This window comes from Pseudopodoces humilis, chromosome 2 (genome assembly GCF_049639895.1).
Source record: "Pseudopodoces humilis isolate 2021_Gansu_Grassland_sample_001 chromosome 2, ASM4963989v1, whole genome shotgun sequence".
Taxonomy (NCBI): domain Eukaryota; kingdom Metazoa; phylum Chordata; class Aves; order Passeriformes; family Paridae; genus Pseudopodoces; species Pseudopodoces humilis.
Window position 1 is genome coordinate 65,560,515 of NC_142201.1, and position 22,123 is coordinate 65,582,637.

Genomic DNA, 22,123 nt, shown 5'->3' on the forward strand with positions numbered 1-22,123 from the left:
ACCGGTCTCTGTGGGAGATGGTTTGGGCTAGTGCCCCTCCGTCTGTGTCAGAACGGCCACATTGCTGTTAAACATGTGCCAAAATATTTGCTGGATCATGTTTCTCATACAGCTTTTCAATAGGAGCAGTATTTTTTAGTTCTGTGATGGTGTTTATAAAAGGTACTGCAGTAAAAACATAAAACCAGACTTGTATTAAATAGAATTTTTAAAATTTAGGGGTAGATTTCATTCTTCAGTTCTTCAAGGATGTCAATTCCTTTTATTTTGGTTTGGCCACAAAAAAAAAAAAAAAAAAAAAGCACCCTTGTGGCTTTACCCTCTGGGCTTCAGTAACAGTGGCTATTGCAGTTATGAACACAAATCTCTTTTTGAGAATGCTTCTGCAATCCAAAGGTGTGCTGTAATTCCTTGTATGAACCGAGCATCGTTTAATATATGTCCTTGTCTGAAGTGTTAAATCTTAGCCTGTATGTCATCACTTTGGTGCTTGCACTTTTGCCATTGTTAAGACAGAGAAAAAGACTAATGCTAATCTGCTGTTAAGGTTGTATGAGGTCTCTGTCTTGGCAATGGGAATAAACTCCAGCTGGAGATGCAGAGTAAACAACAAGTAGAACAGAAAAGGAGAAAAGCTGCTTAGAAAGTTGGTGCAGCTCTCTTCTGCTTACAGGGTCCTGGGCTGAGGACCCTGGCAATGGGCAGGCAGCGTGTGGGTCATTGTCCTGCATTCTGCTGGTTTTAAAATAAAATCACCAACACCAAGTGCAATTTTTAGCCATGGATTTCTTGGGTGGTGTGGAGGAGAAGCCAAGCCTGGCCTGTAAGTTTTGCTTAAAGTCTTAAAGCTGAACCTGTGTCTCAGCTATCCCTTCACATCTGTTGTCTGTGTTGTCCTGGGGTCCTTGTCCACAGTTGGGTTTCTCATGGCAGGATTTCCACACCACCAAAATAGTTTCAGGTCTTGTTAGGGAGCGATTCTCCCCATTTTCTCTGCATTATTTTTTGGCTATTCGATTTTAGGGGAATATTTTTGATCTGCTTTTTAGGAAAACATCCCTTTTGTGTGTTTTATGTGCAGCATACAAGGAAGCCAGTAGATGGCAATAGCAGACCAGCGTAGTTAAGCCAACACAAATTTAACTCTAGGTACAAGGTTCCCATGGTTTTAAACAGGAAACATCCTTTAAATAATTCTAAATAAGATGAAAGAGGCATTCTTTAAACAAAATAGAATAAATTATTAAATTCTACACTTTCAGGGGAGTCATCAAGAAAAAGTTAAATTTGCAGTTAGTTTCTAACTCCCCTTGAAGTGGTTAGTACCTGGAAATGCATTGAACTGCTTTTCTGAATTTAGAATTAGAAACTATCAGTATTGGAAATAGATGCCGCACTCTTACTGAAGGACAAAATGGCCTTTTCCCTTCACAGAGCAAAAATCTGAAAATCATTGCAATAGTTTTAGAGCAGCCAGAGTATCTCCATCAAGACTTTTTTCCCCCAACATTTTATGTAATTTGGCTAAATTATGTTTCCACCGTCTGTTAGTACAGCACAGAACGGCTAGGGAAGAGAACATATTTTCTTTGTTCCTATGCACATGATTTTGCTAATGATAAACCAAACTTGAAAGATCTGTATTCCTTAAGTAATATCAGCACAATTTCCTGGACACAATGTTAAGTTCATTTCCATTTTGACTTTAATTGGTGCAATTTTAAACCAAATAGTTTTGTACTGTTATCTTTTTGAGCATGAGGTGTAAGCTGAAATGATAAACAATGTTATTCATGGCTCTGAGTAGTCCTACTCTCCAAGGTTAACGCATTTTTAGAAATGAATTACCATGATTGATGGGGTATCAAAACCTGATTCTTTTCATCTTTACACATTCCATGATTATGAAGCAGTCTAATTTAAGCCTTGTGTAGTCTGTCTAGCCTGCTCCTTGTGATGGTTGCACTGCATTTAATTTATTTTTAATTATTATTATTAAACTTCTCAGTTTAATTGCAAAAGATAACATTCTATTACTGGTATGTGCAACTTAAAAGGGCACTGCTGTCTTTGGTGGTAACGAGATATTTCAGACTTTTAAATGAATGCATTATGCATTAACTAACCTATTCGCAAACTCCATTTTAGTTCAAATAAATTGGCTTCTAATTTGGCAAGACCAAATCTAGAATTAGTATCTTTTTCTTTTATTTCTTTACCTTTTTTTTTTTTTTCCTTTTTCTTCTGCGGTACGTAGCTTTAGGATGTTAGATAAGAGTGAAAGTGAAAACAGTAAATATGCACTAAATAAGGAACAGCTTGCTCTGGAGTCTGAATTCTCTAGCCTAATGTCGATCCACTGAGTTGCCCCATTTCTCTCTGCTCAGCTGGACCACGGGTTTACCATCAAGAGATCAGGGTCTTTGGACTACTACCAACAACCAGGAATGTATTGGATAAGGTATGAGATGGTGCAGCGCCAACAGTCAGTGTTTCCATGGCAACGTGCTGGCAGTCTCCATTAACCAGTTCCTTCAGTGGATAAACATGCTTTTTGATTTGTTATCCGGTCCATATGCTGCTTTATCAGTTTCGTTTTAATCTTGATTGAGATGCCACACCCCCTCATTCCCTTTCTTCACCCATCCCTCACACCCACATTGCCAGCTTTCTCTTCATCGCACATGCTCAGTATCAATCTCCCCTATAGTTAAAAGGACAGTGTATATAGAAAATCTACAGATATGCTGAAGTACGCACCCTCCCCCTCCCTTCTGCTTGTTAAGGCATCTGCTTCCCCTGTGCTCCTGTTTCAAAACACACGGAGCAGCAACAGGCTCTCAGCATATATTTTCCTCTTTTTCCATGCAAGATGTGGAGCTATATACTGTCATTTTAAACCCACTAAACACAATCCTTACCTTAGATTGAACAATGCATTTGCATAATGCGGGCATAGAAACTCTCCCAAGTTCACTGAAATACAATGCATTGTATGTGCTGGTAAGCTTGTGTTTCTAACAATGCATTCCTTCTCTTTTCTTTTTAAAACCCTTCTGATACCTATTTATTTTGATTTGTTTTTTTTTTTTTTTTAAATATTGCATGAGTCTCTTGGATATATTTTTCTTCATTGTGTAACTGTGCCAGGGTTGCGTTAGCTGCCTTAACCTGTATGATAAAATGGGGCTCTGGGAGGGAGGGGCTTATTCTGGAGTGGGGGCAAGGAGGGTTCCAGGTCTGATAGCCCACAAGAGGCCCACACGCCTCCTCAATAAAGCCAGGGCTCTGGAATTTCTATCAAGTGGTTACTTGCTGTCCTTTTCCTTATTACTCACAAGACCTACATTTTGATAGCTGGAGAAATTTTTGTAAGCTTACTGTGAAATCTGTGTTTTCTAACACTGCCTTTAAAAACTTGTCTGTGAGGGGTTTGTAAAACCTCAGCAAAGTAACCACCTTAGCAAAACAGCAGAGATGGTCACTGTGAGTGTTTCCAGTAAAGTAACACTCCCACCCTGGATCATTTCACCAAGTGCATGGATCGGGCTACAGCACGCTTTCCATAAAACCTAACGGTTCCCTGAGCGCACACTGAGGGCTAAGTAGTTTCTGACATGGATGTTCTGGGGAAAGAAAAACAAAACAAACTCAAACCCAAAACTAAGCCTATTTTTCAGGCAAAAAGTAGAAAAGTCAATCCAATTCATGAGCAGAACGCTGGCTAGCAAAAATTGAGAAAGACTTTCACTCCAGGTGCTGGAGTGTGCAGCAGTACCTGTAATTAATTCATCTAGTTCCACCCTATCGCACTTGTGGTGGTGGCTGCAAATCCACTGTGACCTGCAAGGGCAGAGCAAAACCTGCTGATCTGTCCTTTCACTTGGCATCCTCCTTCGTGCTCCTTGGTTTTGGAGAAGGGGGAATGGGACCTGAGCGCCCAGCTTTAGATGACTGTGGGTTTGATAGTATTAGAGGAATTTTCTGCCGAAGTAGGAAAGACAGCATTTTCTGTCAAGCAGAACTTTAACGAAGAGTTGCAAATTTAATGCCTGTTCTGTAAAATGGTGGGGAAGATCACATGAGCTTTATTTATCTTCCTTGAGTTTAATTGCTGTCCACGGTCAGTTTACACACTTTTTCTGATTTACATTTTTTATTTTACATTTTAAAAAAATAGCAAGCAAAGAAAGTCCTTCCATTTGCTATACACAATATTTGGCTCTTTTAAAAACCCTGCTTCTGGGGGAGCAGATCACCAGAAGCAGGAGCCTGTGAGACAAGTGGACATCTCAGATTGGCCTTGACTCAGTTTAACTGCATTGCCCATGTTTTGAAACGAACCATATGCATTTTGAAGAGGTCGGGGGAAGGCTCTAAGTCTGCAACTTGGTAAATAAATAAAGCTATATAAAAAAAAAAAAGGTCATTTGACTAAAGCACTAGTAATGGCTGCCATCAGCATACAAAATGACACAACCCTGAATAATGGGCTGGAGCAGATGGGCGATAATCTCTCTTATTCACACATAAACTGCTCTGTTTTCCAGCTGGGGGCAGTAACAACAGTGTTTATAATTAAGGCTTTCTAAACTGTGCACCTAGTGTGGAAAGGCAAATTGGGAGATCAGGGCTTCTAGGCGTGGATGCTTAATTAGGAAATCCTCTGCAAGGGGGTACAGTGGCCCGAGCACTGCCCTGTGTTTGGGCCTCTCTCATCTCCCAGAAACATGCAGCTGCTGTGGTGACCAAAGTTTTAGTCTAAATAAAACCATTTTGATGTAGAAAGTGTTTAGTTTTTAGTAGTGCAGATGCAAAACATATGAAAAGGTTCATCAATTCATGTCTATAAAACAAATAATTTATCACAGGCACATGAAAATTATTCTGAATTCACAAGTACAGCGAAAAATGAAACCATGTCTCAAGGAAAATGTAATGCTCCCTTTGTTAGTGTTAAACTACTCGGTTCTTCTGCGTCCCTATTTTTGTTTCTATCTGTAGTTTCTAGAAGTCTTCTAAAATACTTTTAAAATTGCACAATTTCCTCCTTCAACAGCCAGAAAACCTTGTCCTTTCTCTGCCTAAAAGACTTCTGTTTTCAAAGTCCTTCAAAATCCTGTTTTTTCTGAATGTATTCTGCATCCTCTTTTATTCCCTTCCAGTGAGATAATACATGCAGAAGTGACATGTTTTTTTAGATACAGCAGGAGTTGTTGTAGCTGGCATGAGCTATAATGTCTGGAAAATCTTTCACAGTTCCTTGAATATGAGGATCAGGGAAAACATAGGGACGAAATCAGTAAAATCATTTGCACCCCAGACTAATACATGCTTTAAAGCCAATCCACCAAATATTGTTGGAATATCAGCCATGCAGTCAGAGGTGCGGTAAAGGCCAAAGCAGCATCAGTAGGGGACAAGTCTTGTAGGTTCCAGTTAAAACCCTGAAGATTGGGCTGATTCAGAGTATCAAAGGAGCACAGAGTGGTTGCATCCAACAGAGTATTAGTAGAAAATATCAGTCTGTGTATTAGTATATGTATTATATTAGTATAGAATATTAGGATATGTTATTTTCTATATGTCCAAGACACCTAGAAAAGCAAAATGGGTAAAATATTATCCAGGAAGTGTATGGAAAAGTCATTAATGATCTATCTATATAATGACAATAGAAAGGAGATGAGTTATACTAGATGCTTAACAAAATTATCAATCTGGTCAATATTAAATTCATAAATACTAGATTTTTAAAATACAGTTCTCACTATCACAGTTAAAAATATATCTAAATAGCTCATTTGAAAACCCATAATTCCATCCTCTGTGTTTGGTTCCTAGTTCACGTTATTTTGTATCTGTTGAGTTACTTACACCTGTCCCAAGTGGATACAACACACTTTCAAGTCAAAAGTTACAACCAGACATCTTGATGATGGGACAAGGAAGCTGGGATTCAGTCTTGCTATCTGTAAATTGCCATTTTGAATAACATAAAACCTTCTGTAAACTGAATACTGGTAAATAACAGGCAAATACCTAAAATAATTTACAATCTCTTCTCCCAGTCTTTGAGTAAAAAAACCACAACTGATTTACAAACTATAAATAAAATTTACTCATGCAAACAACTTGGCACTAACTCTCTTCCACATGTAATTGAAACCAGCTGAGGAATCGTGTCTCTAAAAAGGGGGATGTCAAAGAGTAAACACAAACTTAAATACAGCAATATGAATTCAACAGTTATGTATATAGAATACTTGTCTTTGTGTTCACTTACTAATACAGTACAAAGCATTGATTTGGTTTTCTTTCTTTTTTACTTTCATTTTAGCTAAATTTCATGCCAGAAGTTACATGGTGTGCTAAAGCATTGTGCTTTTGTATTTGGAGGTCTGGGTTCAAATCCACTCGAAAAATGACTCGATGTGGTCATTTGCACGTCTCCAAATCACCGTGTAACTTGACTTAGTTATACCTTGTGCCTGAGGGTCTAAAAATACCATGAGTGTCTTGCTCCTGGACTGAGGTGCATTGCTAAGTATGAAGTACTCTCAAAAAAGTGTCTTGATTCATTAATCAATCACACTTATATATATATATATATATGAATATATATTGTGTATATATAAATATATATATATATATATATATATAACCTGAGAAACCCATGGAAAATAAATTAAATAAAATATGAGACTGAAGGGCTGCCTGGCTTGTACCACAAGCAATGTTTAATGGTCATTTTTAGAGCAAGGAAATCTTTTCATGTATAAAGGTCACTAGCCAGAAGTTTAAAGAAATAAGATAAACTTATCTGAGTGAGAGCATTTGACTGTGTGTATAAAACTGTGGATATAAAAGGATGTACTTGGAGAAAAATACCAGTGTTTCAATACATATATTCATCTAATTCCACACGCTAAACAAAGCTTCACAAAAATTGCTAACAAATTGCAAGTATGCTCCTGCAGAATAAAAGCGAGGGAAGGGAAGGGTTTCTTAGATTAATGCGTGAACAGCTGCATCCCCAGTTTAGTCTCCTAGCTGGTATGAATAATGTATGGACTAAGAGGCAAAATGCACATTAATGTTCTCTTATTAATGAAACTAATATATATCTATACTTGGTGGCCAGCAGTAAATTAAGACAAGTGAAAAGAATAACAGTCACTGCTAACTTTCATAAAATTCAGTTTCTTTAATCCAGTAATTACTGGCCTGACAGAAAATATCAGCCCACAGCTAAAATAAGGCTTTTCCCATTGCAAATCCACCACATATATCAAAGCAGTTGTAGTTTTTGAAAATCTGTTCATAAATACATAGTGAAGTGTTTTCCAAGATAAAAAATAAAATTGCATGTCTCAGGATTCCTGTAATTTCAAGTGGTAGAAATCAGAATGAAGACACTCTTTAAGAAAAAATCCTGGAGAAATATGTCAATGACAGAAAAAATTATATTTTAAAATAATGCTCTGGTAATACAAATTAAATGCATTTCCAAAAATGGCTTGGTAACCATTTGGTACTGGATGTCAGGATTACTAAATATTGATGCAAAATACATTAGTGCTTAATGAAGTACTTCAGACCTATCACCACCAAATTATTAGAGGCAATCCACTTATCTTCTGCTGGATAAGAAGCTCTACATTTTCTCATACGGATTGCAGGAGGGCAGCTGCATGTCTTAAATAAGAATGGTGCCTGCATTTTAGTTGCCATTACTCTCATATAGTGCTCAAAGTTTTCAGTCTCTAACCTAGAGCCGGGAAAAATAAAATGTCAAAATGTGATAATGAAAATATGGGATTTGCAGCCCTGTGAAGCATAAGTGCACTTCAGATCCTCCTATTATTCATTGAAAGGGTAGCTTGAAGTAGAAATGTCCTGGAAATCCATAATGGACTGGTTCATGCACCGGTGAACCACCCAGATGAACAGCAGGTGAAAGAGTGCATCTGTTAAACCAAGGCAATGTGTATAAGAGGCCTTTGTTACAAAAACATCAATAATAATGAAAAAGCTGATTTTTGGAGTATGTCCATGTCCACAAGAAAATACAGGAGGTGAAAATGACACTTACAAAACACATGCAGTCAATACTCATTTGTATCTATCTTACCATCTTCTCTGCATTCCAAAGGATGGAACTATCATATTTTGAAATTCTTTTCAAGTAAAAAGTAACCACGACATCATTAAGTGAAAAATAGCATTTTTGCAGAATGCAGAGCCACAATACCATCAGCAGTGTATTACACACTGGAAGTGTCAAATGTCATCGGAAAATTGGAGAAAATAACCCTGTTCTTGGAAGTTCTGCAAGGACTGAACACTCTGTTGCCAGAAGTGCCCCATTTCGTAGTTCTGACGTGGTAAACACTAAACATTAGAATATGACCTGTGTATTTTCGCTTTCACTAGATAAATACTGACCTCTTTGACTCTCTGTGACTTTGTAACTTTTTATTCAATAAGCTTTTTGGGTGAGAAATGTGCTGGATGTCTCTCAGCCCAGGAGAGAAACCGCAATAATGCCCCGGACTCTGAAAGTATGTCTTTACTAAGAACAATTAGATCAATCCAGGCCAAACACTGGATAAAAATGTAAAGAAAAACAGTCACAAAATATCTCAGGAAGTTTCTGAAGGGTTAGGAAAGAAAAACAAAACAATATATGGTTTTGGCCTGACGAACTAGAGCACCATAGGGTGCTAGATTAGGTGAGACAGTCAGGGAGTTTTAGCTTAATATCTTTTATTATTGAGGGAGGAAGTGACTTTATGTATATTTAAGCAGATTTAAAGACGAGTCTCTAAAGCTTTTCCAACGATCATAGAAAGATAATATCTTTCGTTTATTTTTAAAGACATCTTTTAAAAGATGTCCTGGTACCTAGTTATCTTTGTTGTTTATAAAAAGCAATATCCTAAAAAAACTATTTTCTTATACTTTCCCTTATGTGTAAGTTATCTAAATTTAAATACCTTCAGATTTTACATATACATTTGCCATTCTCATGTAGTAGGTTTTAAAAATAAATTCTGAATTTAATACAAGGATTTTTATTTATTCAACAAGAAATGTTTAAGTTTCTCAGGGGAGAGTATCTATTACGACAGGATGATGTGATGTGGTTTAAACTTTAAATAAATGCTTATTTCCTGTAAGCATAAAAAAATATCCTTTAAATGGAAATCTGTATTTTATAGAGGGGTAATATATGCCATTCTTTTCAATTTTCACACAAAATTACATACTGTAAGCGGTATATTCACTGTGTGTAAAAGATCTTGGTATTCTTCTGTTTCACATTAAAAATAATCAAAAACTGAATTGGTTCAAGGCTAAGAAAGATAGAAGGCATAGAAAATACTAATTAGCTCTCTTAACCAAAAGATAGCAGTAAACAAAAAAAAAAAAAAAAAAAAAAAAATTGGCAGATGAAAAGTGTTGGATTTTGTAGCAATTATCATTTAAAATATAGGGATGAACTTATCAAAGTGGAACATTTTACCCTTTTAAAGTAGCACTATATAGGAGACAGAAAAATATTTCTGGACACAAAAATAATAGTTCAGCAATATAGCCAAACTAAATCCATTTGCTATAGTAGTTCTGTACTCCTGTCCATCTTTCTGTCTCTGTTACATCATTATTGAATGCTGGTTGCATTATTTGAAAGCATGGATTGCTATAATGCTATTCTGCACCAGTATGATGGATTTAGTTTTCATTTTAGTCTCAAAACTATGTTGGCTATAAATACATTTCTGCTCTCCTATGAGGCTCACACTGTAAGTGGTAAATTTTCTAGAGAAATCAGTCATGCATATCTTAAGAGAACACAGTAAAGCCTTTGAAGCAGAATAACCTTTTGGCTGCATTCCTTTAAATAGACCTTTTCATTATAGGGACAAATTTTACAAGCCTTTTGAGTGAAACCTATTCAGTTCTCAAAGTTATCTTTGCTTCCAGTGCCATGATTAGATACTTGGTTGCATTTTGTATGTCATCTTACTAGTCACCTGCCTTTTCCTGTTTTGCTTTTTTCAAAACAGTCGTGGCATAGGATTTAAGGGGACAGCCCTGCTTCAGAAGCAGCTAACCATGTGTCAAAGTGCTCTTGCTGAATCAAGGCCATCCTGTGAATTTATAATTTTACAATGATTTCAGGGACTGCAGTCTAAGATCCCATAATCAAGGAGACAGCAAAACCCAGGCCTGTGCTTGAAACTGAAAGTCAAACTAGGGCTACCCTTACTTGGGTTGAAGTTTCACCTCATAAATATGCCAGAAAAGCAGAAGAAAGAAGGTGGCTAGAAGTTACAGCCATCTTAATAAGAATCGCATTCTCAATAAATAGCAGAATGATCAAAAAATAATGCCCATCAGGTAAATATTGCATTTTCACATTCCTGCACACCTTATCTAGACGTGGATACAATTAGCAGAATATTGAATTCACTAGACCTTGGTTAACAGGAAGAGACAGTGTGGTCAGGCTAAACAGGTCTTTCCGTCAGAGCTCTTCAGCGTTCTCCCTAAGAACATCCATTGAGCGGCATGATGTTTCAAGGAGCTGGGCTAGCTCCCTTCGGTGTTTGTTTTTCTCTCTTGTCTGACAACTTCATCACAATCCATCTTTGTTAGCTGATTGCACTGACTTGAACATGGGTGAGTGTGTATCAGCCTTCATTAGGTCAAATCAAAGACAAGTGTACATCTCTGCCTTGCCTGTAGAAACAGATTTATACTTTGAGAAGGGTGGGGGGAAGGTCACTTGGTATTTGGCTTGAAATTTGATCCTGTTAAAGGATGAAATTAATAACATCCAGAAGTAGAACATATGGCATCCATATATATGGCACTGTATCTGCTTGATGATGTCACGCTACCTCTTAAGGTTTGGGAAATGCACTTTTTAAAGCATTTAGCTATGTTGTGGGCTCAACCTTTCAGACCTGACTGAGACAGAGCAGGCTTAATTTGGTCTGTACATTTATTATCCCTGGTATTCGCAGGCCACATAAAACCTCATGGTTTTCATTATCTTTGCATTTCACACACAGCCTAATTTCATTTATTCTCATTTTATGCCCCTGCCAGACCACCGCTCTTGATAAGGAGAGGCAGGTTTTCCGACGAAGACGCAACCAGGATGTGAGGGGACGTTATAAGGCTCAGCAGGCTCCACCCGAACTCAACTCCGAATCGGAAGACTATTCACCAAGTTCATCCGAGACTGTTCGCTCACCTAACTCACCCTTTTAATAAAACACTTTTTCTCAAAAGTCTTGGCTTTAACCCTTTGAGACCCTGAAACTACTTCAGGCCTGTGTGGAGTGAATACAGCTGATCTATCCAGCAGTAAACGCTGGGATGGTGGAACACAAAAGGGTGCTCACAGAATCTTTGTAAGAATAATTTCCTAATTGATTGAAATACTTGTTCTCTGTTTAGATTGCGACTTGCTGCTAATAAGATCCTCAAAGGGTTAAGGCTATTTTGCTTTTTTATTTAAAGATAGAAGCAGTGAATGTTTTCATCAGTGGAGCTAGGAACTGCAGTATGTAATTTTAGCACATGTTAACCCTCTGAGTAAATGATCACCTTGAATCTTGACAACCCATATTAGGGTCTTATTCTGGCTTTTTTGCTTTTATACGCACATATCTTTTATAGTATCCTGAAGTTCCTTGCCTATTTCTGGCCAAAAATATATCAAATGTACTACTGCTTAGGAATTATAAATACAGGCTTAAAACTGAAAATAAAATTAAACTAATGGTATCTTCTGCAGCAGCTCATTCCAAACCTGCATCGTACTTCCACACAGAGTGACTGGTATTGGAGGATATGATGCAGGGTTAAACGGGAAATTCATTTAGGGCATTCTCATGGTTTACAGAAGATAACATGATGATGGCTACAAAAGGTTGCTTCCATATAGTTTGCTGCTAATGATAATGTCGTGTTTTGGGAAATTGCTTGAGGACACTTTCTGTCATGTAATAGTATGTAATGATCTAGTTGAGAAATTCCTGGTTCCTTTGCATCACATTCAGGAATGTACAGGCATCCTCTTGGCATGACCTGGTTATTCCAGCAGAGCCATTTAAAAAGATTAACACTAACGAGCATTACCCTTTAAATAGCTAGACTACTTCTAAATGGGGGAAAATACAAGTCATTTAATATGTATGTAAAGCCTAAATTGAATTAGCAAAAGTTTTGTCTTTAGAATGGAGAAACTAAAAATGATTCACCAGTTTTATTTGTAATATTTAATAAAATGGGCATTTACACAGAGTATATATATATTACTGGTTTGTTAAAACCTCAAGGCAACTTTATAGCTTTTTATTTGACCATTATCATAAAGTTGGCTTCCACAGAAATAATATAGTCTGTAGACTTTTGCTTCAGATGTGATGATTAAAAAAAAAAAAAAAGCTCAGAATTTCACTTGAATGAAAGAAGAAACTTTCAAAATCATGTTCTAAAATAAAAAACATTGTGAAATTTATAGTTTCTTTTATTGATCATATAAAAATGGAATTTTCTCCTTCAAAGCTAGTTTTCTCACAGTGTTTTTTAAAAGTCACATGTGGTTTCCTCTTTCTCTCTTTCTCTCTCTCTTTCTCTCACTCTTTATCTTCCTCCAACCTTGCCCTTTATCTCTTTCTTTCTTCCTTCCCTTTCCTTTCCTATTACACAGCCAGAAGTATCAATATACTACCCAAAATGACATGCAGATTGTCTCAGCTTTCTGGGAAGTGTAAATAAATTTTTCAGGAACAGGGCAAGTTGCCCACAGAATCGTTCCCGTTCTGAGTGGTGTTTGTTCATTGAACTGTCCGTATGAGCAGTTGTGGCAGCCAATGTATACCTTCAGCTGGTGGGGGCTAGTGTAAAGCTCTTTTGCACTTCTAGGTGGAAGTATCAGTTGAACTATAGTTCAAGAAACATTGGAATTCTGTTTCTTCATCCTACAAAGTACATCTTTCATTGCCTCAGACATGAAAATTTATATATTGAAAGCTCTGAAGACTAAACACAGGAATTTAATCTTGTGGATCTTCACACAAGTGGTATAAGTATTTCTTACAGATTTTTTTTTTTAATTCATCCAATATTGATAATCTAGAAGTGAGGTATTTAGTAGAAATTGGTTCTCCAGGCTTCCTGGGTAATACAGAGAGATGAGCATTCCAGGTTTGATTCATCTTACCTGACATGGGCACACATTTTAGCCAGGACTCATGTTTTGATTAACCTATTGGTCTCACTCCATTGACTGTAGAAGGAACTGCTGGTGGAAGCTTACATCAGACACCAACTTCAGATTATGAGTTTACTAGAAAGTCATCAAAGCCATTGGGAGACTGATCTCTGTATGTATGTCTGTGAGCAGAAGGCCTGTTTATGGCCTCAGTTACTCTGTCTGGAACCTGAGTAACGATGTTTTAAAGCAACTGAAGCAAACAAGAGAACTCCATTGGGACAGGAGGTGAAGGGACAAAGGAACTGCCATGTAAAAGTTCTCGGATTTTAGGCTTTGGGAAAGGGTTGTATCTGTGTGTCAGATCCTTGACTATAACCATCCAACCCTCAACTTGTTGTGGAGAGAAGATGCTCAGTAGATAGCGAGCAACCACTGCCATCTTAATGGTTGTACATCTGTAACTTTTGGATGGGACAAGGATTATTTTTCCATAGGATCAAAACCTCAGTCAAGATAAAGCCTTCCTTGCCACTTACCTACCCTAATTTACAGTAGGTCAGAATCTGGCACAAGTTTGACCAGCACTGACCTTCCCACATTTTATCACATTTTATCTTCCTTTTAGAAGAGATGCAGCTCAGCCATGTAAATGCAAGACATACATGTGGTAATAAAAAAAGTGTCCATTGATACCACATGCTCCTTGACTCTTGTGAAAATTTGGCAGTCTTAAAGCAAAGGCCAATGTTCATTCTTCTTAATTAGAGAGGGAGTCAGGAGGAAAAAATATGTTTCACCCTTATGCATGAGAAATATTATTCAAAAACCCATCTGGGATTTTCCTATCACCTTTTCTTTACTTTGGAATACAGGGTTATCATTAAAATAAGATGTCTGGCTCCTTCATCTTAGACCATCTTGTATTACTTAAAATGTATGTAAAAATAATCCTAGATCCTGAAAATCCTACTCATCCCCAGCATCTTGTTTCTGATCTTTGGTTCATGTTTTATGAACATAACTATAAAAATATTTCTTTAAGTTATTTTTAGGTTTGTGAGAGACTGGGTTTCAAATTGCTGATATCCTATTTTAGGTTTCAAGGGAAGGTATCTGAATATTTGAACTGTTTCAAAAGAGTTTGTGGTGATGATTTAAAATATATCCATATATCCATAGATATATATTTTAATATATCCATATATATGTATATATATTTATGGTTTCATGGAAGTTACAATGGTTTAGGCTTGTTTGGCAGTGACTGCCAATTTTTTTTAACGTAACCTCTGAGTTCTTGGGGGTAAGTGAAGACAGAATCTGTGGCCCTATAAATATTGAAACACTAACAGAAAAAAAAGAAATCAAACATAATAGACTATTTCTAATGTGATGATCTGGGAGAGCACATAGCACACCGTGGTCATTTTACTGTAATACAGACCAGTTCTTCTGACTTTTTTCTTCATTTCCCTTTTGAATCATTGGCTGGTATTGCTGCTAAATGTGAACAACAATTGCTTTAGTTAGCAGAGATGGATGGCAGTTGTGGTAGGCACCATCTATCACCGAGGAGATGGAGACAAGCACTTCCGAAGGGTGACTCAGGTCATTAATGTTTGGTCTCTGGAGATGTCTGACAGCCTGATCTTTGTCTTAGCAGGAAAGTAGAAAAGGGTCACTTCCAGCTTAATTCCTCTCAATTAAATATAAGCAGGGATAATGTGGACTCTAACCTAAGTGCGATATTCTAGTGAGCTTACATGCAGTAAGCAAACTTTGATGTGAAAATGTAGTACTGGATAGCACAGGATTAGCTATAAAGTAGTGAGCTGGGAATTGTCTCATCTAGATGTATCTGTCTAAGAGTTAAGCATCTAATATAGGGCAATAATCTAAGCTTCCCATACAGGTGCTACAGACTGGCTTCTCTAACAGATAATTAAAATTCTAGGATGGATTAATCACTCATGAGATGAGGAGCCCAAATCTATTTAAAACATGATTTATTAAGTCATGACATATAAATTAGTTTTTCTGTAAGTTAAAATTTTCATAGCATTAATGTACAAAAAATCCAGAATACTATGGTTCTACTCAGAGGGTTAACAGAAAAGCACTAGGCATGCTGATTACATTGGTGTATCCAAACTGCTTTGCTTTTTTAGCCAGTGTTTGCTGATTTTTTCAGAAAATTCTTGAAAAAATTCAAGTTTGAGATAATTTAAGTGTTGTTGTTTAAGGAATTTCTATAACCAAATTAATCTTATTTTTAGCTCAAGTTATCACAGGAATAATATGTATCATTGATGCAGTGTAAGTCTGTAGTTACCAATTTTATTAATTCCACAAGTGATTCCAGAAATCTCTCTTTTTTTAAGTACTTATTCTAGAGCTTACAATGGTGGCATAGGTGACTGAGACTGTCTTTCTTATTGGTAAACAAACAATATTGTAATTTCAAGAAAGTCCTAAGAATCAGCTTTTCAGTTTGGTAGTGTACTAGTTAGGGGAAAGCTATCTCATTACATGCATTGTGTAAATCATCTTTGTAGATGAAGATTGTTCATATTAATGAACACATTCTTTTTTCCTTGACATTGTAGCAGAAACTGTTTACTTGTTAATGAACAACCAATACATTAATTTGCTTCAGACTGTTAGAGGGGAAAGTGAGATTCCAGTCATTGACAATGTTATTGCTTTACAGTAGCCCTCATCTAATTTAAATGTGGTGCATACTACAATAAGCAAAGCCAAACCTATGAATAAACTCCTGAAAAAGCCTGGTGGGTCTTTATTCAGTTGGGTGCTTGCATACAGTAGCATGTGACAGCAGGAAGGCTTTCAAGAATTGTTGAAATGAAAGCGATATATCCACAAATAAGAGCTAAATTGCAATCCTTTCCCTATGGGGCATATATGTTTGAAAAGAAAAAATAAAGAAAAGAAAAGAAAAAATTGGCTCAGAGGTTTGCAGTGGTACTATATTACCACAGGGCAAGTACATTAAATCATTGTTATTTGCTAGCCTGGGGTATATGTTGGAAAATGGCATCTTTTTTATTTAGTTTAGATTGTGGGCAGGGAGAGCTTTCCTCATATTATTGCAGTGCCTGCTAGTGCTGCCATGGTTAAGGCTGTGTTAGTATTTCCATTATAAACTCTTAGTCTCAAAGGTTTTTAGTTTGATTGTAAAAATTTGCTTCAGGCAGAAACTTGGCATATGATTTTTCAGCTCAGAGCAGTTCTTTTCCTAAAATATGAGAGAAATCAGCTTTACCTCTTCAACATTTATTTTCTAAGTGTACACAAACATTTGTGGACACAAAGGCAGTTTTTATGCAGCTCATTTCAGATGTGTCATGTTTTCAAGCATATCTCACAGGTCTTAACTACAAAGGCGACAGCTAAGGACTTTTGGGCATTTTGAAAACTGGGAAGAAAACTCAATGATCAAGAGCAAAAATGTTCCACATGTGGGAGAGTTTTATTTTGACGTGACAAGCATTTAAAGTTTGCACAGTAACGGGTATGTATACGCCCTGCTGAGTGCTCATGTAATTCCTAAACCCATTAGTTTAAGTCATTTAATGTAGAAAATGCTAAATGTGAATGTGCTGAATTTCCCTGTATGACAGGGAAAAGAAGCAGTTTTGTCTTGTGTTTTATAGTAGCACCATGGACAAAGCTGGCAATGCACCAGCGAAAGGGGTCCAGGAAGAGAAGGATGAAAAGGACATGTTTTCTCTTAAGGGGAAAAAAAAATTGTCTGAATAAGACAGAGCTGAAAGCTCACACTGAGTAAGATAGGTATCAAAAGCAATTTAAAAAGCATAAGTATGGAACCATTTGAAAACTATAAAAGTGCAAGGGAGCCATGCAGTGCAGTGAATCCATGCGTGGAACCAATCACCTACTAATCTGGAGCAAATTTACAGCTACAAACAGGCATAATTAATACACAAATCAAACACACCCAGCGGCAGATGGAATTGAAATCCTAGCCCTTTTAGCAAACATAATGCAGACCTTTCCCTCGTATATTCACTAAATGAGACCGTGTGTAGCTGTTTGAAGTAGTGTTGCACACAGGCTAGTGGGGAAATTAGGTGTTTCAAAAATGGCTGCAAATTAATTGTTTTTACTAGCAATTCTACCTCACTGGGTCCTTTTGGGAAATGACAGCTTTTAAAAAGTGATGTCTATGCATTTTATATTTATGTGCATATATAGTTGGATAGTCCATGCCAAATGGCTTCAATAAGAATTGAGTTGCTATACTGAGGCTTCATGTTGCCTGAAGTTTTCTGCAACAGGGGCCAGAGGAAGGGGCAAAGTGTCCATGAAATATAGAATTCATGGATTGATCCACCTGTAATGGAGATGTCTTCCTAATCTTTGATCTCTTGGGTGATAATCTTTATCAACTTGGGTGATAAACCACAGTGCTCAGTCATGTCCAGAAGTATTCTTCCTACCTAAGTGGGTGGGGAGGGGACACTGGGTAGAGCTTGGCACCCGTTTTCTTGGCACCTGCCTACAGCTGCCTACAGTGCTGCACATTTTGTCAAGCCATGTGTAAATATCAGGTTGAGAAACTAACTGCACCAAATGATAGAGTCAGAGAAACACATAGGTAGTGATTAGCCATGACAAGGGTAGACTGACATTTGGAAGATGGATCCCGACCAACTGATCAGTCAGATTTTTGAGAATTTTTCCAGTAGAACCATTGGAACCGAGAAACTCCAAATGATTGTTAGGTGCTACTTGATCTGTTCATGAAAAACTTTCTTCTTGAGGTGTTTCTGATACGTCCCCATATATGTTTCTGATATAGGAAGACTCTGGACTCAAAAAGCCAGAAGACAGCTTTATTTCTATGTGTCTAAGAGATTTTCATGCTAGTGATGAGTTATTCATACACATATAATTTTAGGTGTCTTGAAAAAAAAAAGCAGTGGTGAAAAAGGAGCTTAGTTTACTTGTTGAGAGTTACTCTCAGGAAGAGCTGACATTACTACCACAACTGTTACTGCTGCTATTACTATTACTATTCCACTACTACCACCATTGCCCTTCAGAGGTAATGGCTTTATTTGACCATCTCCATTAGATGCCTGCAAATGTTTCAAACCTGCCAGTAAGACCAGCAAGGTCTTATATGAATAAGAACATCCATAAATTTGTTTTCTTTTCAAACAGAATGCCCACAGCTATTGAAGCTGGGTTCCATCATATGGTGAGAGTTTGAGAATTGGAAAGAGAGGTATTGGTAAGTTGAATTACAGGATTATTTGTAAAGTGTAAAATGTCCAAGGGAATTCCTGGTGCTGTATCTTGCAAAACTAAGTGATAGATATTTTTTTTTTCTTCAGAAAATTTAAGCATGTAGGAAAATGCAAATAAGCCCTTGAGATATGAACTTCTGATAATTTGGTGTTTATCATTAATCTTAACAAGGTGTAATCTTTGTGACATTGCTTCATGATAAAAGGGAGATAGAATTTAAGGTGTGTAAGGTTAGATCTTGGCAACTTTTGTCATTGCAATTAAGGGGTGGGAGGAATCAAATTGGCTGCATGATACTAAAACAAGCAGTTCCGAAGAGGCATTTCCAGAGAGTCGGTGTGAAAAAAAGAGGGAGGAGGAGGAGGACTCTTGAGTATATCTCAAAGGCCAGTTTATCACTTGCCCTGTGTGCTGATCTTTGGTGTCTTATCTGAGGGGAAAAAAACAATTGCTTGCATTGGTCCAAGGTTAAAGACATATCCACTATAACTTATTTTTTGTTTTATTAAGGAATTAATAATAAGATTTTATATTCTGCCTGAAAGGAAATTGTTAAAGGATTACTGGAGTGTGAAATTAAATAGCACTTCACTCATGCCTGCTAAAAAGCCATCTAAGGAAGTGGTGGCCTTCAAACAAGTTTCGAAGTTATTTAAATTTAGAAAAAATTTAATAGTTTTTGAAACCTCAGAAATTGCTATGTTTGATTGGCATAAAGGAATCTGTAATTTTCAAGGTACTAATTAAATAACTTCTATATGTTACACATTCCTGCAAAAATAAGGAGGAAAGACAAATTTTTAAAATGTAGGTGAACAGAAATTACATCTGATATTATCACCTTAATTTATGAGCTAAATTTTTAAGTTGCTGCATACTCTTATGCAAAATATTTGCTCTAATTAGGTGATAAAAGAATAGAAATGGAAAAAACACTTAATACTTCAGCTCTGCCCTCAGCTTCTGATTTCATGTTTCTGGAGCAGAGAATCATTACAATATATTTCGACTCAGTCATCACAAGCAAGCACCAAGGTGTTAGATCCAACTGCATTCCTGAGAATCTGTGCACAAGTTTTAAGAATTAGCCACATCCTAGCTTTCCCACATAAACCTCTGTACCACAGTGAGCCTTGATGAACATGATTATAAAAAAAGTATGTAACTATTTAGAAAATTCTCACTTCATGTGTTAGTGTCCCAGCACAGGGGATGAGTTTGGATAGAGGCGCAGAAATCAAGTACAGTCCAGCTATGGACAGACAGGCTTTATATCTAGTGCCCTTCAACACTATACATACCAACTCTCATGAGAAATGTGAATGTTATTTTACGGTGGAAGCCTGTTAAATCCCACTAATGATTGGAAGTTTCATTGTAAATGGCCGGATTTTAGGAATTGGAAGGTGAATTAAGAAATACAATAAAGGATCAGAGGATAATGCATTGCATAGTGTACTCTTTCATTTGCTCTGATTTAATTTTAATTTTGTATTTCTTTCATTATCAGCAAGTGTGCTAGAGTATAAAAATTACAAGTAATATGAGATCCCACCAGGGCTCTCTGATTATTTTTGATGAAAGGCAGGAAAAGTGCTATTTTATCTATGTTGATAAAAGCATATATTTAACCCTGCTTTCATTTACAAGGTAATAGTTGCAATTTAACCACTAGTTTATGGAATGATTCTTGATGCAGGACATAGCTGCAGAACTAGAGAGTCTGTTGGATGTTTGTCCGCCTAGAATATTTTATTTTTTTCCACAGGGATTATTAATTGGCAACAGGGTTATAGATATGTGGTACTTTCCCTTTTGGATTTTGTCATCCCAAGGAGTTTGTCCTCCATCTTACTGTCAACACAAGATTTTGGCATCCCAAAATGAAGGCTAATGATTTGTGAACACCATAATCTTTTGTGAACCTTCACTGTCAACCCTTTTCTCCTCTGCTCCCTTCCACACACCTCCAGCCTCTCCAGGCCACTTGTTTCTTTCTCCTCTCCTACTTCTCTTGTGTGGTCCAAATATTGTACATCTGTGTGTAAAACAGAGCAGGGAAACTGCTCCAGGGGAATAAAAAAGCTTTGCCCTGCATTAATTACCTGGTTCTGTTGATTGTTTCCATGCACCACCATGCAAGGAAATGGGGTATAAAGAAACTGACTGCTGCAGTGGGAAGATGGGACTGCTTTCGAGAGCAGTGGTGGCTTAAATAGTGAATGACAGTAAGGGGTAAGGGCTGAAAAGTGTGTGTTGTGTCTTTTGGGATTAAGTTCTACACTGTTCTTTGTATTTGGACTTTAAATAATTTTTGTTTTGAATAAACTGAAAGAGTGGGGTGCTGTGAAGAAATGTTACAATTACAAAAGAAGAAAGACTTGGAAGAAGCTGGAGCACAGCATGTTTAAGTATTGCATACACTCAGTGAAAAGGGGAATATGTGGAGAGGAGGCATTATGTGTTATCTTCAAATTACAGGTTTTTAGGTTTAAATTTAGGTTTCTTTAGGTTTTTGCAACGCTTTCTACAGGACAGTGGAAAACATGCAGAGACTCTATCCTGCAGTCACTTGTCCTCATGTGGTAGATGACCTACAGCTTTTTTATTTGTTGCCACCTAACCTTCAAGATGGGAAAATGCAGTTGCTGAAAACCCTAAGCTTTAATGCTGCACTGATTGTAGCTTCTTGCTCTGCCCCAAAGCTGCACTGGCTGGGCTATGTTTTCCACTTATGGTGTAGGTAGAAATCTAAACTCTGGCCTGCTGTGTACCAGCATTTGCACTGCTGGTCTCTGCCAGAAAACAACAGCAGTCATGAGGCTCCTCTGCCCTGCACAGTCAGCAGCAGCTTCTGCCTGAAATATCATTTACCATTTGCTAAATGAAGGCCAGTGAAATCCTGTTTTTGAAAGATACTTGAATCCAAGATGATCTTAAAAGACATGTTTCTGCAGAGGGACTAAGGAGTGCTGCTATTGGTGCTGGTTTGTTGCCTGTGTACTGGCTGTGAGCAGCTGCCAGGCAGCAAATGGGGCAGCAGACATCAGGAAGCAAATGGAAACCCTGTGGGCAGCTTGCAAATCAGCAGTACATAGTCATAACCAAGTCTTCCCTGGAAGGCAGTTGGATTTGGGGTTGGGCTTGTGCTTTCATTTTTCTGAACAGGAAACATGTTCAAAACTCCAGCTTGCCTCCCGTTACTTGTTTCAGTTATGTTCAGGGAAATGGGACTTTGGAAATCAGGGCAAGGAGGGGAGGAGGTTAGTAGCATAACATCAAAGAGCTATCCAGGTCTTATCATGGTTCTCCTTTCTGGGCAACAGGTAGATAAGGAAGATGGGCTCTCGATTATGTCCAGCTGCTCATTCTGAACTGCAGACAGATGGCATTGAAATCATCTGAATGGAAATCAGTAATTCATTCTTTATTTCCCTTCATGTAACATGGAGCTTGGTATTGCTATTGTACGTGCAATTACTGTGTATGCATACCATAATGTTTCAGGACACTGCCCAGATTGTGACCCTTTAATGTCAGGTCTAGGAGAAATAAAATCCCCAGTAAGACATTATTAAGTGACATTAG

The 22,123-nt window shown here is 37.3% G+C and overlaps 1 protein-coding gene across 2 annotated transcripts in view; it reads left to right on the forward strand.

Moving 5' to 3' along the window:
• The window catches only part of DCLK1 (doublecortin like kinase 1), a 230,013-nt gene extending 217,476 nt beyond the window's left edge, over positions 1 to 12,537 (forward strand). Inside the window, exons 17-18 of one of the 2 annotated variants that reach the window (XM_005516310.3) lie at positions 2,388 to 2,461; positions 11,122 to 12,537. In XM_005516310.3, the coding sequence (XP_005516367.1) occupies positions 2,388 to 2,461; positions 11,122 to 11,179 (132 nt within the window). In that variant the 3' untranslated portion in view covers positions 11,180 to 12,537. The remainder of the gene's footprint in view (positions 1 to 2,387; positions 2,462 to 11,121) is intronic. The other variant, XM_088050942.1, reaches the window with a different exon arrangement.
• The last annotated feature ends 9,586 nt before the right edge of the window (positions 12,538 to 22,123 follow it).